Genomic DNA, 15654 nt, shown 5'->3' on the forward strand with positions numbered 1-15654 from the left:
GCCCATTCATAGGCTGTCCTGATCCTCCAGTTTTTTGCTTGATAATGTAGAGTATATACGTATATATATGCATATACAACGACCACCCACCAATGTGTATGTGTATTTACATCTTCACATTTCATATACTTTGATTCTTTGTTTTATTAGTATGTACACTCCTAAGTCACTAAGAACCATAAACACTGGACTTGAAGGTATATTCATTCTAAAAGAAACCAAACCACTAATTAATCATTAATTCATCAAACATGCTTATTGATACCTGGTACAATGTGGTTATAACATGGTGCCAATGTACAGTTAAATGAATTACATTTAAGAATCAAAGGGCAAGGGTTAAACTCTAATCTCTCCTACCCCAACCCCCCAAAGTTAAAGCAGCAAGCAGAAAGGAGAGCCAGATCTGGCTGATTTTCAGTTCTGTTCGTTTCCTTACTTATGAGACACGACAAGTAACATGATGTTCCAGACGCTGGAAAGTTCACGTAGACGTTTAAGACACAATTCTAGGACTCAAAACACTTACCGTCAAAACCAAATATGTAAATAAGTTGCTGGATAGAGGACAATCTTCTCCAGGAGAGAAGACCGTAGCAGATTGCAGACGGTGCAGAGGGGGATGGAGGAAAGTTACTTTTGTTCATTAACAAATGGATCAGAAAGGTCCTGGAATTGTCATATAGTAGCACTGAAGAGGGCTTCACAGGGTTTGTGGGGCCCACTCCACAGGGAGGGAAAACAGCCTGGTTTTCCATGGTTAAGGTAGAGAAAAATAGAAAAGTCTGGAACACTAAATAGAAGCCATCTATGGGTAGTCCTAACTGCCAGTGTTAACTGCCAGAGTGCAGTGACAAGAGCAGTTTGAGAAGCACAGGGGGATGACAGAACTCTAAGAGAACTAATCTGTTTGCAATTAACAGAATGAATTTCCCAAAAGAGAGAAGGCAGGAACACCAGTCAGGAAGTAGTTACAGCAGTTTGCTCATCCATCCATTCATTCATCGAGGATACATTTATTGATCATGTAATATATTTTCGGGCATCTGCACGCACTGAGGGAGACTGAGGCACAGAGCCCTCAGGACTTAGACTTTCTTAGGACTTTCTCCAGGGAGAAAAAAGGTACCACAGTTCAGGAGGCAAGAACTCTGATGGAGCTGAGCACAGGTGCCCTGGAAGGTGACCCTTGGGTTGAATCTTAAGGGTTAGGTAGGGGTTGGTCAAGGCAAGAAGAGTGGGAAGGGTAACTGGTCAGAAGGAACAGCTGGTACAAAAACACTGATCTTGGACAACCTGACACATTCCGGTCTGTGAGAGGCTCTGGTCCAGAAGGATGTGAACTGAAACTTTTATTATTTATTTAAAATAATTATATTAAATAAACTAACAATCACAGCCATTTATTCATTAGGTACTTAGTATGTGCCAGGCACTATTCTTTACACTGTTAATTTAATCCTCACAACTCTATGAGGTAGACATTTCTATTCCCATTTTACAGATGCACAAACTGACTTCAAGTGCCTCAGAAATTTGCTTCTCAGAATCACACAGCTATTGGGATTAACATATACACACTACTATATGTAAAACATATAATCACCAAGAACCTACTGTATAGCACAGGGAACTCTACTCAACACTCTGTAATGGCCTATATGGGAAAAGAATCTGAAAAGGAATAGATATATGTGTATGTATAACTGAATCACTTTACTGTACACCTGAAACTAACACAACATTGTAACTCAATTATACTCCAATATAAAATAGAAATTTAAAAAAAAACATAAAGCAACCAGGACTAAAATAAAAATTCTTTTTAGTACTTAAAAAAAAAGAAAAGAATCACACAGCTATTAACTATTGATCAGGGGATTCAAACCTAAATCTTTCTCACTTGAAAATCAACCTTGAGCCCTGAAAAGACAAGTAAGAGCTATACAACAGAAAGATGGAGCAAGCATTCCAGGCAGAGGAAACCTCAAGGCATGCATGTGTGGGTCACCAAGCAGTTTGGAATGATCAGAGAGGGAGGCACAAGGCTTGGGTGGGAGAGATGAGGGTGGAGAGGCAGTCAGAGGCCAGGCCACGGTGGACCTCGCTTTGTAGGCTGAAGGGTGTGAACTTTAACTTGGAACCCGTGAGAGCCACTGAAGACTTACATACATGAAAGGCTGGAGGGGACGGACACATATGCGCCGCGGTGTGGTGAGCGGGGAAAGACTGCTGGCAGAACCTCACTAATCCAGCGAGTCTCGATGGTGACCACGCTCAGAATTCTCTTCCTAGAAGAATTAGTAAGATGACGCTCAGACAGCCTCAGTGAGAGGGAAGTGATGGCCCCTCTCATAGAAAAGTGGACGCCAGAGCAGAGGGGTCTGTGCACTTGGGAGGGGGGATGGGTCGGCGGGAGGGGGTGGATTGGAGAGAGAAGGTGCTGATGAGTTGAGTTCAAGTTTGGACCGTTGGGTTCACAGTTCTAGTCTCAGAAGAAAGGTCTGGGTAGGAAACAAAGGTTTGGGCTATAGATCTGGGCAGGAAAAGAAATCATCATAATAAGCATGGACTATTAACCAGGTACACTCCATAATGCTTTCCATGTATTTTCTCTGTAATCCTTTCAACAACCATATGAAATAGATATTGTTATTACCCCCATTTTACAGACTATGACTCCAACTAAGCCACGAGGACATTAAATGACCTGCCAAGGGCCACACTATTAGTAAAGGACCCATACACCACACCTCAACTTCTCACACATTTGTGAACGTGATCCACAATAGAAACACGTTTTACATTGCCGTCCAGTCCAGAAATGTGTATTTCACTGAAAACAAAAGTTGCCTGAGACCACTTAGCCCCCTGCTGCCTTCTATTCTGTTTCATTTTTTAAATAGGCTACTGGCAACCCACAACTTGATCCACAACCTGCTCGTGGAACCCACAGTTTAAGAACGGCTGTCCAACTCCTCCTACCTCCCTCACCTGAACTCGGTGACAGGGGTGGGACCTCAAAGGTGAGGAGAGATGTCAGTGACATCATAGACCACAGGAGGGAACTTCACTGCAGGGTGATTTAAGCCAAAAGTATAACATGATGAGAAGTGAATTTCTTTTGCCAAATTTCACCCTGAGGACCTGTCTGTGGAAGCTAGCCCTTCGGCAGTGAGCCGTTCACTGCCTGTCACACACATTTATGGGGATGGAAGCATTTTTGCTGCCAAGTGTTTGCACTGTATGGTTCAGGAAAAGATGCAGATGCACTTTGGAGAATACTGAAGTTGTTAGTTCTAAAATTGCTACAGTATTCCGTGGCAGCGGAATGTGGGCACACAGCCCAAAGCAAACCAAATTCCTGCAGACAGTAACTGCAATAGGAAACAATACCTCCAAGGCGGAAGTTGTGGACTATGGCAGTCAACATCTTGCTCAGCAGGAAATGATTTTGCTGGCGGGACTTTAGGAATCCACTGCCAAAATATATCATAGACCCTGAATGTATGCACTCTCTCTGCCGCCTCATAGGAAGAGGGGAGATGTTCCTTTTCCCTAGAATTGACCTGTTCTGAGTGGCCTCCAGGGTCTCACTCCCTCAGTTAACCCTTCCTTCCCCTTTAGCGCCACCATTTTCTCCTATAACATAACTTCTCTCCCTTCTGACTTCAAATACACGCTTGTGTCCTCTCCAAAAGCCCCTCAGCACGCAGGAATGTTGGGGGAGCTGCAACTGCCCTCCACGTTGGTAGCGGTGGTGGTGACACGACTGTGTGCACGGTCAAAACTCAGAGAACTGAACACCAGAAAGGGTGAATTTTACGATTTGTAAACTGTATCTTTAAAAAAACATGACTTCAGAATAACACCCCCCCCTTTCCGAATCCTGCCGCCCTGGGGTTACGTCCTCTTTTTTCCTTCCTCCCTTTCCCCACACTTGCTCTCCCTGTGGTCTTCATTTGAGCTAAAACCCAAGTCTTCCCCCAGGTCACCATCCCAACTGCTTCCGCCCCCCAGTTCTCTTCCTATTCCCTTCCCACCCTCTACAGCTCCTGAAACTAATACTAGAAACTCTTTTAATTCAGAACTTCGCTATCCCTCCTCTACCTCTTTTAACGCTGCTGCTTTGACTTCCTAGCAATCCTCGGACTCTGGGAATTTGCCAAAATTCCAAGCCCGCTGCCTTCTCCTTCTGTATTCTCTCCCTCAGAGATCTCGCCCACTCTTGTGGATTAGAGGACAGCTTGAGTGCATCTGACTCCCAAACCTATGTCTACAGAGAGGACAGCTAGCTCGGGTTCCCAGTGACCCAGTGGCCATCTCCACTCTGTCACTGCCTCAAATTCAGCACGTGCAGCTGCCTTTGCCAGCTGCCCTCACTGGTGTGGAAGACTTCACCGTTGGTCTTTCTCCCAGGCCAGAAACCCTGGGATTCCAGACACAGCCATCAAGATCAAAGCAGGTAGCACAGCGGAAATGCTCTTGTGAACTGTCATGTTCTAGACTGATTATCATTTCTACTCCTGAAATCTTTTCAACTACTCCGTTGAAATGTCTGCAGATTTCACCTATTTTTTTCACCAGCCTCTGCTGCCAGCCTACAGCTCCCTCCCTTCCGTCCAGTGTACACTGTATTCTGTTGTTTGTCTATCTTTACTGAAACAACCTTTCCCCCTCTTACTCCGCAGCTCAGGACTCTTTAAACCCTCCTGTCATGGGCTGAATTGTGTTCCCCCAGCCCAGAAAAACAAAGATGTGTTGAAGTCCCCCAGCGCCTCAGAAAGACCTTAGTTAGAAATAGGTCTTCACAGAGGTGATCAAGTGAAAATGAGGTCATTAGGGTGAACCCTAATGCAATATGACTGGTGTCCTTACAAAAAAAAAAAAAGGAAATTTGGACACAGAGAAGGAAGACGACATGAAGAAACAGGGAAAAGACCATCTACAAGCCAAGGAATCCTGAAGCCACCAGAAGCTAGGAGAGAGGCATAGAACAACTTCCTCCCAGCCCTCAAAAGGAGCCAACTCTGCCCACACATGTTATGGACAAAAACATCAGTCCATGTTTCTCCGTTTGGCCCTAAAGATATTTTTTTTTTTTTTTTTTTTTTTTTCTTTTTGCGGTATGCGGGCCTCTCACTGTTGTGGCCTCTCCCGTTGCGGAGCACAGGCTCCGGATGCGCAGGCCCAGCGGCCATGGCTCACGGGCCCAGCCGCTCCGCGGCATATGGGATCCTCCCAGACCGGGGCACGAACCCGTATCCCCTGCATCGGCAGGCGGACTCTCAACCACTGCGCCACCAGGGAGGCCCGCTGCCCTAAAGATCTTTGATCTGGCCCCATCTTCCCCATTCAAACTTAATTCCCACGACTTCCCTACATAGACCTTCTGGTCAGTCCCTCTTCCAATCAGATGTGTCTCCCTCTAATCTACATCTGGAAATGGCTCTCCGCCTTTACTTGGGATGTCCCCAACAGCCTGTTATACCCTACCCACTTCTTTCTCCCATCTAAACCTAGCACGTTCTTTAAGCTCTAACTTCAGTCCCTCTTCCTCCATTACCCTGTCACTATTGTTTTCTCTCCCTTCTCTGAACTGTCAATGTACTAATCGTCTGTGTCCTATGAATTGACACCTGATCGTGTCTCGTTCACATAGTTCCTTAATGGTTTCTTGTGTAACAGTCTCGGTCTTGAGTTAAATTTTAAGTCCCCATTGGAAACCACTTTTCCAAACGCCTTTGGAAAAGTGGTTTCCAATTTATTTTCTCAGTAAAACATCCTTTCGTCCAGAGCTTCCCACAATTCTTGTATTATTTTATCACATAACATCTGATCAAATATTACTGAGCATCATTTGGGTTAGCGAGAAGGACATCCTAGCTGTGATTCCTAACTCTTCCTTTCCTGGAAAAGTCACTGGACTTCCCAGAGCCTTACTTCCCTCACCTCTAAAATGTTACTTCTCAGAGTCATTGTAAAGATAAGATGGAACCATCTATGTGAAAGTGAATTTTAAAAGGTAAAGATTTGCTCAAATGTGAGATTAAATCATTATTATCATCTCAGTGGCAAGTTAGCTGCCTTGCTGAAATTATGGGTTTGAGTCAAGTGAGCTGGTTCTTCTAGGTTCGTGCCACCTGGGCCAATAAATTTCACGACTAATAGCGTGGGAAGAAGGATGGAGCAAACCGTGAAGCACGTCCAGCGGGTCAGCAGGGTCACCTTCATAAATAAAAGATAGACAGCGCGCAGTCACCTCAGTCTACCTGAAGGCATGCAGTACCCCAGGCTCTCAGAAGACATAACTGACAGTCCCTGACACCATCAGCTCTGGTGCAATAAATCTGCAGGTAATATATTATGCTGAAGTCAACAGGTTTAATGTTTTGTTCTGTTTTTATTTGGTGATTTAACTCTACTGGTTTTATGACCGAAAGCTAAACAAGAACTGCTAAATATGCCTGAAATACAAAAAGCAAGTCAACCTCTGTCAATTTAGAATCTCAATAGGGTTCATCCCATGAGCATATTGAATCAAAGAAGAGCCAAGCTCTCTCCAATTTCCAAAGAAGACAAGCTTTAGTGGTATATGGAGTTGATGTGTTTGGTAAGTATTCACATCCCCAAACCACCAAACTTTCCCCAGCCATATGAATTTAGACTTGTTGTTTTTCTCAATTTCAATGTTGCTTTTTTGAAAGGGGTTACATTAACTTTTTTTCTTTTACTTCACTTTGGTACTTGTTCCAAAAACTTTAAAGCCTGGCCAATGATTCTGAGTGAATTAAGTGATCCGTCTTAAGTTGTGGATGCCAAATACAGCCTGCATGTTAAGAATGTAAGTGTTGTAGCGGTTTTTATGTGTAGAATTCAGAAAGCTGAGCCTTGGGTCTCTACGGCCTGGAAGATACATCTAGGAGACAAGCAGGAGGTCTGAGTGTCTCCACTGGGAGTGACTCCCTCCCTCTGGTCTGCTGGTGACCTCCTGTCCCCACGGACCACCCATCGACAGATTCTAGCTCAACAGGTGAATAATGCAGACTGAAGACCGAAGGACTTGTAGAGAGACCTGGCGGCACTTCGGTGAATGCCTTTACCCAAGCGACTTGATGAAGAGGGAATGGTTTGGGAAAAATATCTAAGAAAAGAAATCTATTCAGTGCTATTTAGATTTAGTTCTAGCATGGAGCATCCTGTGTGGAAGAAGCCCCGAACATGTTAAGAATATCTTGCCCTCCCTTACAAATTGAAAACCAGCTCCCATGCAGGTGGAATTCAGAGTTTTATAACTCAACACATCTGGCTCCCTCCCATTACAGAAACTGCTTTTAACTATTCAAAGCAAATTCTTAATTATTCTTGACATGTGAAGGCTTTTTTAGAAAGCAGTATGAATTTGATCTGTGATAGATGCTTATTAAAAATTCAGAAGCTTTGTTTAAGCATTTCCTCAAGTAAAAGCCTTATAGAGGAAATCCCAGAGAGATCCTATTTTTTTTTCTTTTAATGACATTGTGTTAAAAATGAATAAAACATACCTTCTTCTGTGGGGTCTGTAGCTGAAGCAGAGACATTAGAATAAATGTCACAGGAAAAAGGAACACTTTGCACAGACACCCCCTCACACTCCCGCCTCTTCCCGTTTCAGGCTCCTAGATCTTTCCATGTAGTTTTGGTGGGTGGATTGCAGCCTTGAGTGGGTTTTTGAGCCTTCAGGTATCAGTTACTTTGTACTTCAGGTTTCTGGATTGAGACGTTTGGGGAGGGAGGGGATGAAAGACAGTCGAAAGGTAATTGCTACTTGATGGCTGAAAGCAGACAAAAACAGCACGAAGACCCCAGTTAGCCTCTGCTCATCCTTCCTCTAAGCAAATGGCACCCCGTCACATTACTTCCTTGTACAACATGACTGTGTGACTTCCAGGTGACCTGGGGCAAAAGACAGCATTTGTCATCTAAGGCTCTTTTGTTGTAGAGTAGGTAGCACAACAGATTTACGGGCGTTGCTTCCCTAAAATGGAAATAGCTTTGTAAAACAAGACTTCTTTTCCATGGTACCAGGTATCTGGAGACCACGTTCTGTAGCTATTTGTTAAGTTTGGCTCTGATCAGTGTCCTCACTATTGGCTAAGATTTAGAAGAGAAAGGCACCTAATTTTTGCCATTTCTATTCTGCAGGTATCAAGACGCAAACATTCAGCCTTTTCGAGTACCTTTTTATCGTCTTCCCTTGGGTGACTTCTGATTGGTCACACTAAAAGAAGAAGGATATCCAGGATATGTGCTCATGTTTCATAAGAGGTTCACTTTTACAATCTCCTTCCCTGACTAATCGGGCAATTATTTTGCATTTCATAAGCAGAATCCAATGCAGGAAGATCTAAATAGACATTTCTCCAAAGAAGACGTACAGATGGCCAAAAAGCACATGAAAAGCTGCTCAACATCACTAATTATTAGTGAAATGCATGTCAAAACTACAATGAGGTATCACCTCACACCAGTTAGAATGGCCGTCATCAAAAAAGTCTACAAACAATAAATGCTGGAGAGGTATGGAGAAAAGGGAACCCTCCTACAATGCTGGTGGGAATGTAAATTAGTACAACTACTATGGAGAATAGTATGGAGGTTCCGTAAAAAACTAAAAATAGAGCTACCATATGATCCAGCAATCCCACTCCTGGACATATATCCAGATAAAACTATAACATGAAAAGATACATGCACCCCAATGTTCATTTCAGCACTATTCACAATAGCCAAGACATGGAAGCAACCTAAATGTCCATCAACATAGGAATGGATAAAGAAGATGTGGTGCATATATAAAATGGAATATTACTCAGCCATAAAAAAGAATGAAATAATGCCATTTGCAGCAACATGGATGGACCTAGAGATTATCATACTAAGTGAAGTCAGACAGAGAAAGACAAGTATCATATGATATCATTTACTTGTGGAATCTGAAAAAAAATGATACAAATGAATTTATTTACAAAGCAGAAACAGACTCAGACTTACAAAACAAACTTATGATTACCAAAGGGAAAAACTGGGGGGAGGGATAAATTAGGAGTTTGGGATTAACATATACATACTACTATATAGATACTACTATATAGATAAACAACAAGGACCTACTGTATAGCACAGGGAACTCTACTCAGTATTCTGTAATAACCTAGAAGGGAAAAGAATCTGAAAAAGAATGGATATATATGTATGTATAACTGAATCACTTTGCTGTACACCTGAAACTGACAAAATATTGTAAATGAACTATACTCCAATAAAAAAACAAAAAAAAACCCCAATGCAGGAGGCAAGCAGAGGGAGCCCTGGATATATGCTGAACAATACTGGAGAGCCAGCTGCCCCAAATCTGCAAGGAGATGATTCACTCACCAATACCGAGGAGATGACTGTGCACTGAGATACAGCCTGCGCTGCCACTAAAGCAAACTGTGCCACATGAAAAGATGCCCAACATCATTAATTATTAGAAAAATGCAAATCAAAACTACAATGAGGTACCACCTCACACCGGTCAGAATGGCCATCATTAAAAAGTCTACAGGGAATTTCCTGGCAGCCCAGTGGTTAAGACTCCACGCTTTCACTACCGAGGGGCCAGGTTTGATCCCTGGTCGGGGAACTAAGATCCCATAAGCTGTGTGGCATGGCCAAAAAAATTTTTTTAATTAAAAAATAAATTTTAAAAAGTCTAGAGGGCTTCCCTGGTGGCGCAGTGGTTGAGGGTCCGCCTGCCGATGCAGGGGACACGGGTTCGTGCCCCGGTCCGGGAAGATCCCACATGCCGCGGAGCAGCTGGGCCCGTGAGCCATGGCCGCTGAGCCTGCGCGTCTGGAGCCTGTGCTCCGCAACGGGAGAGGCCACAACAGTGAGAGGCCCGCGTACTGCAAAAACAACAACAAAAAAGTCTACAAATAACAAATGCTGGAGAGGGTGTGGAGAAAAGGGACCCTCCTGCACTGTTGGTGGGAATGTAAGTTGGTGCAGCCACTATGGAAAACAATGTGGTGGTTCCACAGAAAACGAAAAATAGAATTACCATATGATCCAGCAATCCCACTCCTGGGCGTATATCCAGAGAAAACTATAATTCAAAAAGATACATGCAGGGCTTCCCTGGTGGCACAGTGGTTAAGAATCCACCTGCCAATGCAGGGGACACGGGTTCCAACCCTGGTCTGGGAAGATCCCACATGCCGCGGAGCAACTAAGCCCATGTGCCACAACTACTGAAGCCCACGTGCCACATCTACTGAAGCCCACGCACCTAGAGCCCATGCTCAGCAACAGTAGAAGCCACCGCAACGAGAAGCCCGTGCACTGAAACAAAGAGTAGCGCCGCTCGCCACACTAGAGGAGTCCCATGTGCAGCAATGAGGACCCAACGCAGCCAAAAATAAAATAAATAAAATAAATTTATTTTTTAAAAAAGATACATGCACCCCCATGTTCATGGCAGCACTATTCACAATAGCCAAGACATGGAAACAACCTAAATGCCCATCAATAGATAAATGGATAAAGAAGATGTGGTACATATATACAATGGAATACTGCACAGCCATAAAAAAGAATGAAATAATGCCATGTGCAGCAACATAGATACAACTAGTTACCATACTAAGTGAAGTAAGTCAGAAAGACAAATTTCATATGCTATCACTTATATGTGGAATCTAAAATATGACACAAATGAACCTATCCACGAAACAGAAACGGAATCTGTACATAGAGAACAGACTGGTAGTTGCCAAAGGGGAGGGGGTTGGGGGAGGGATGGAGTGGGAGGGTGAGGTTAGCAGATGTAAGCTTTTATATACAGAATGGATAAACAACAAGGTCATACTGTATAGCACAGGGAACTCTATTCAATATCCTATGATGCACCATAATGGAAAAGAATATTAAAAAAAGAATGTATATATATGTATAACTGAATCACTTTGCTATACAACAGAAATTAACACAACACTGTAAATCAACTATACTTCAATTAAAAAAATATTAAAACTAAACCAAAGCGTGCTGTTAACCTTGAACTACACAAAAAGGGGAGGGGTCAGAACTGACCCCAAGCTTCCCCTCTTTTGAGTCCTGCAGGTTCCTGTGCTTTCCCTTCCCCATCCTGCACCTCCAGTCTTCACTCCCAGCAGAATTATAACTAAGGCAGCCTGCCCGGCTACAAAGACAGCTGTGCACCCTCCCATTGTGTCCAACAGTGAGGATATCCAGACAAGCTAACAAGATGCAAATCCCCTGCAATGTGGCTAATGCCTTTTTTATCCCTATGCAAAGGCCCAGAAAATTCATTCTTTTAGGTGGTTTTATAATATAGCTTTGACATCATTGTCGAATGTGCAACACTAATTTAAATAAATTGCATGTGTTCAGCAAAAGAGACAGTTCTGTCTTTGTTTAATCTGAGAGGTTATTTTCATGATTAAAGAGACCTGATCTCGCCCTCTTAATTAAGGCAAATCTCAAGGATAGCTATGCCCCCATTGTGGGTAATTCTGATGCTAGCCTGGTCACTGTCAAACTGCTTGGTGGCTGTGGAAGGAATATTATAGGAATAGAGCCTTGTACCGAATAGGAGTCTTCGGGATAGGTAGAAAGTGTCACTTTGTCTGGGTCGTGTTGAAGAGCCAAGAACACACCTTTCGCTGCCAAAGGAATCAACTCTCAGGTCAAGGGGCCATCATGATTCCCTCAGGAATCTGAGCTGAACTACAGAGGGGGCTCCTACCACAGCCCTAGACCTGGTTTCCTAGGTGAGGAAATCAGAGAACAGGTGGGAGAAAGATGCTCGCTAATGTCTAAAGGTACCACCAAGGCTTGAAAATCCCTTCAAGGTTTATGCTCTGCCTTTTACACTACTGTACTTTTCAGATCATAAAGCAGGGGGTTTGAAACATAATATTTGTTCAATAAATCGTCTTGATGGAAGACTGGGCTGGAAACACAGCTTTCCTTTCTTCTACCTGATTGGACAGGACACTCTAAAACAAAACTGGGTCTAATCTTTCACATTTTGGGTCTTCAGTCAGATCTCTCTTTTCAGGAGTCTTAATCTGAGAACCTTTCCATGTTGTTTGCTTCCTGGTCCTCACAATCGGCATCCCTGAAGGTCAGCAATGAGAGTCCTAAAATGCTAGCTCTGATCCTAATAGGAAAGAAGCAGGTCAGCCAGACTGTATGCCTCTCTCCATACTTTGGTTTAAATCAATTAATATTTAAACTAAAAAAGACATCCCTCCAACAGCAGACATTCTGAAACCTGAAAAACATTTCTAATAAGGAGACTGTGATTTAGAAAGCTAATCAACTCCCAGAACTCCAATCGCCTCCAGCATATTTGTACACACTGCTCTGGTTCCAGAAGTCTGCATGTTGATTCATTTTACTGCAGTCGGGTTGGAAGAGAACCAGTTTCACAACTTCTATTTGGGACCTTCTAAACTGTCACAAATTAATAAAGATGCTGACCTATACAGTGTTTTTGTGACTCAAGGACACATCCTAAGCTTCCTGGCCAGCCCTTCTGCCTAAATAAATTTCATCTAGACATCCACTGTGTTATGAAAAAGAAGAAGGTATTGTAAATTCTAGGGAGAGGATATTTCTGTTCAAGGATTAAGATGAGATTCAAAGGCAGGATATGCAAAAATAATAGTTTTACATAGGAAGGAATCAGTATTCATTAAGGCAAAATATTTGCCAACAAGAGCTCAAATTCTGAGGTTGAATTTCCACTAAACTCTTTCTTTTCTATAAGTTTCTTTCTTTTATTTATTTTTGGCTGCACTGTGTCTTCGTTGCTGCACGCGGGCTTTCTCTAGTTGCGGCAAGCAGGGGCTACTCTTCGTTGCGGTGCGCGGGCTTCTCATTGCGGTGGCTTCTCTTGTTGCAGAGCATGGGCTCTAGGCACGCAGGCTTCAGTAACTGTAGCACTGGGCTCAGTAGTTGTGGTTCTCGGGCTCTAGAGCGCAGGCTCAGTAGTTGTGGCGCACAGGCTTAGTTGCTCCACAACACAGGGGATCTTCCCAGACCAGGGCTCGAACCCGTGTCCCCTGCACTGGCAGGTGAATTCTTAACCACTGCACCACCAGGGAAGCCCTCCACTAAACTCTTAAAAAATACATAAAAGCTGAGTGGCTGGTAAACAGTTGGCTTAGTCTCACTAGGTTTATTCCTCTTCATTTCCCCTCTAGCTACTTATCTCGAAGGCTGCATTTACCAATTCTTCTAAGAACAAATACTAGCCATATCAAAGACCTACCATTCTCTTCCAGAGAAAATAAACTAAACTCTCAGATAACCTGCAGTGACTTTTTCAGACCTGCCAACTGGCAGGTCAGTCTTAAGGTCTGATATCTAACAGCATAAGAAATAATGCTGGAGACGGAGTATGCCAGTGCCTCAGCCTTGACTCAAGGTTTTTAAGATAACAGTCTCAGAGAAGCCTCTCAAACAGATATTCGGGAAAGTATTACATTTTTCTTATGAAACCCCAAAGGAAAACCGTCACCGTTCCTATCTGCATCATTAGCAGCAGCAGAAGCGTAGCCAGCACCTGCCAGCATAAACCTTTAGAGCCTGTATAAATCAAGCTAAGATTGTCTTTTGGCGATTTATAATCCAAGATGGATTTTGGTGTAAACCAAGCAGTGTCATTTTTAGTGGAGTAATGAGAGAAGAAGAACATGTTATCTTCCCAGATTTTAGAATTTCAGTATGGCACTTTGAAAGGTTTGTTCAGCATTGCTGTATTACCAGATTGGGTTTTCTCTGTTGAGCAGGCCAAATTCTCACCAAGCAGTGGCTGGAGAGGTGGTGAGTTACTGCTGCTCAGAAAAGGCCAAATAAACAGATCATGCATGAGCCCCAAGATAAATACCGAGCCTCTTTCTAGAGGAAGCAGTGGACAGAAACTCCAGTGGCAGAATTCAACCCTAGGACAGACCAAAGAAAAGGTCAGAGTGTGTGCTCTTAATTCTCAGGGAGACTCCTTAACCCACTTATACTCAGTGTCTTATATGCAAAGTTCTTTCTTTTTTTTCCTCTTTTTTAATTAATTAATTTATTTATTTATTTTGGCTGCACTGTGTCTTCGTTGCTGCGCGCGGGCTTTCTCTAGTTGCGGCGAGCATGGGCTACTCTTCTTTGCGGTGCGCAGGCTTCTCATTGTGGTGGCTTCTCTTGTTGCGGAGCATGGGCTCTAAGCACGTGGGCTTCAGTAGTTGTGGCGGACGGGCTTAGCTGCTCCGTGGCATGTGGGATCTTCCCAGCCCAGGGCTGGAACCCGTGTCCCCTGCATTGGCAGGCGGATTCTTAACCACTGCACCACCAGGGAAGCCCGCGAAGTTCTTTCCATTTGTGTTTCCATATGAAGCAGAAATAAGCTGACCAGACAATCAGGAAAACATGCAAGTCAACATTAAAATGATGATGCAAGAGAAAGAATTCAAGATGTAGGTGCCATATTTGCTTTTGAAACATACAACGGAATTTCCAATGGAGGATTTAATAGACAAAGAATTTTCCAGGGAAACAAAGGCAGGATTTGGAAGAATGTTCTGAGAATACTGATAAGGGGACACTGTCATCTAAACAAAGTTGACTCTAAAAGGTAATTATATCCTAGATTCCATGATCCAAAAGAATGGCATGGTATGTACCTAAATAAGACAGTATAGAAAATGGTAGGGGAAAAAAGGGAGGGTCCAGGGAAAAGAATGTGCAAATATGGGGGTGATCTGGTGCTATCCTCTTGTACCCAGTCCAGAAGATGAATTATCTCACCATGAAGACATTTCATTAGTGTAGGTGGCCATGCCCGACTCAACCAAATCTGTGTTGATCCTAAGGGTGGAGGGAGGTAGAGTTTTTGCTTGTTTTTTTTATAATTGATCCTTAATTGCTAGATATACTTAGGTTTGAAGAGGAAGTAACAAAGTAATGTGAGTCGTAAAGAATTCAATCAAATCCCTGGCAACTTTGGTCAAGGTTGTGGTATCCCAAGGATTCTGAGTCATTCCTGCTCTTTTGTTTCTTTCCGCCATAGGCAGGTACTAGGTCTGCAGGGTTGAAATCACGTGGCAAACTGAGACTGGAGGTCAAGAGAGCAGGGTGGTAGTGAAACAAGCACATTACCTCTTCCACCCCCCGTAAAGGACTCGGAAATACAAGGAGCCGCGCAACAAGTCCATAACTGTATTCTAAAATGACTGATGGAAAAGTTACTCTCCATTTTTAGAAGAAAATAGGCTAAAAACTGTCTCGTGGGGGAAAAAAGGCATTGGTGAGCATACTCTACCACCCTAGGGGCTCAGCCACTCTTTGGATGTCTGGAATTCCAGGTGCTTTAAAATCAACCATTTCAAAAGCGGTTGAATCTAAAGGTGTCTCTGTTCATAAATTAAGGTTCCTGAATTCTGGGGGGAGGGGAGGGGTGAAGACCCAGTTGCCTGTGGGGTTGGATTAGAGGTGGGAACCAATTTAGAGTTCATAGAAAGCTTGGGACCTGACAGGCACTTCACGCGACAAACGTTCCTCTCCACTCCCAGCCTCTTACCTAATTTGTAAGCAGCATGCAGTTTTCAACATGGG

The 15654-nt window shown here is 43.4% G+C and overlaps 1 protein-coding gene across 4 annotated transcripts in view; it reads right to left on the reverse strand.

Moving 5' to 3' along the window:
- TRIM2 (tripartite motif containing 2) overlaps window positions 1-15654 on the reverse strand; it is a 127252-nt gene that overhangs the window by 85952 nt on the left and 25646 nt on the right. The window contains exon 1 of one of the 4 annotated variants that reach the window (XM_082605493.1): window positions 7545-7590. The exons of the other annotated variants lie outside the window; for them this stretch is intronic. Coding sequence (XP_082461619.1) covers window positions 7545-7580 — 36 coding nt within the window. The 5' untranslated portion in view covers window positions 7581-7590. Of the gene's footprint in view, window positions 1-7544; window positions 7591-15654 lie in introns of those variants that run through there. 4 annotated transcript variants of the gene reach the window in all.

This window comes from Mesoplodon mirus (genome assembly GCF_964341445.2).
Source record: "Mesoplodon mirus genome assembly, chromosome: 2".
In the NCBI taxonomy this organism is placed as follows: Eukaryota; Metazoa; Chordata; class Mammalia; order Artiodactyla; family Ziphiidae; genus Mesoplodon; species Mesoplodon mirus.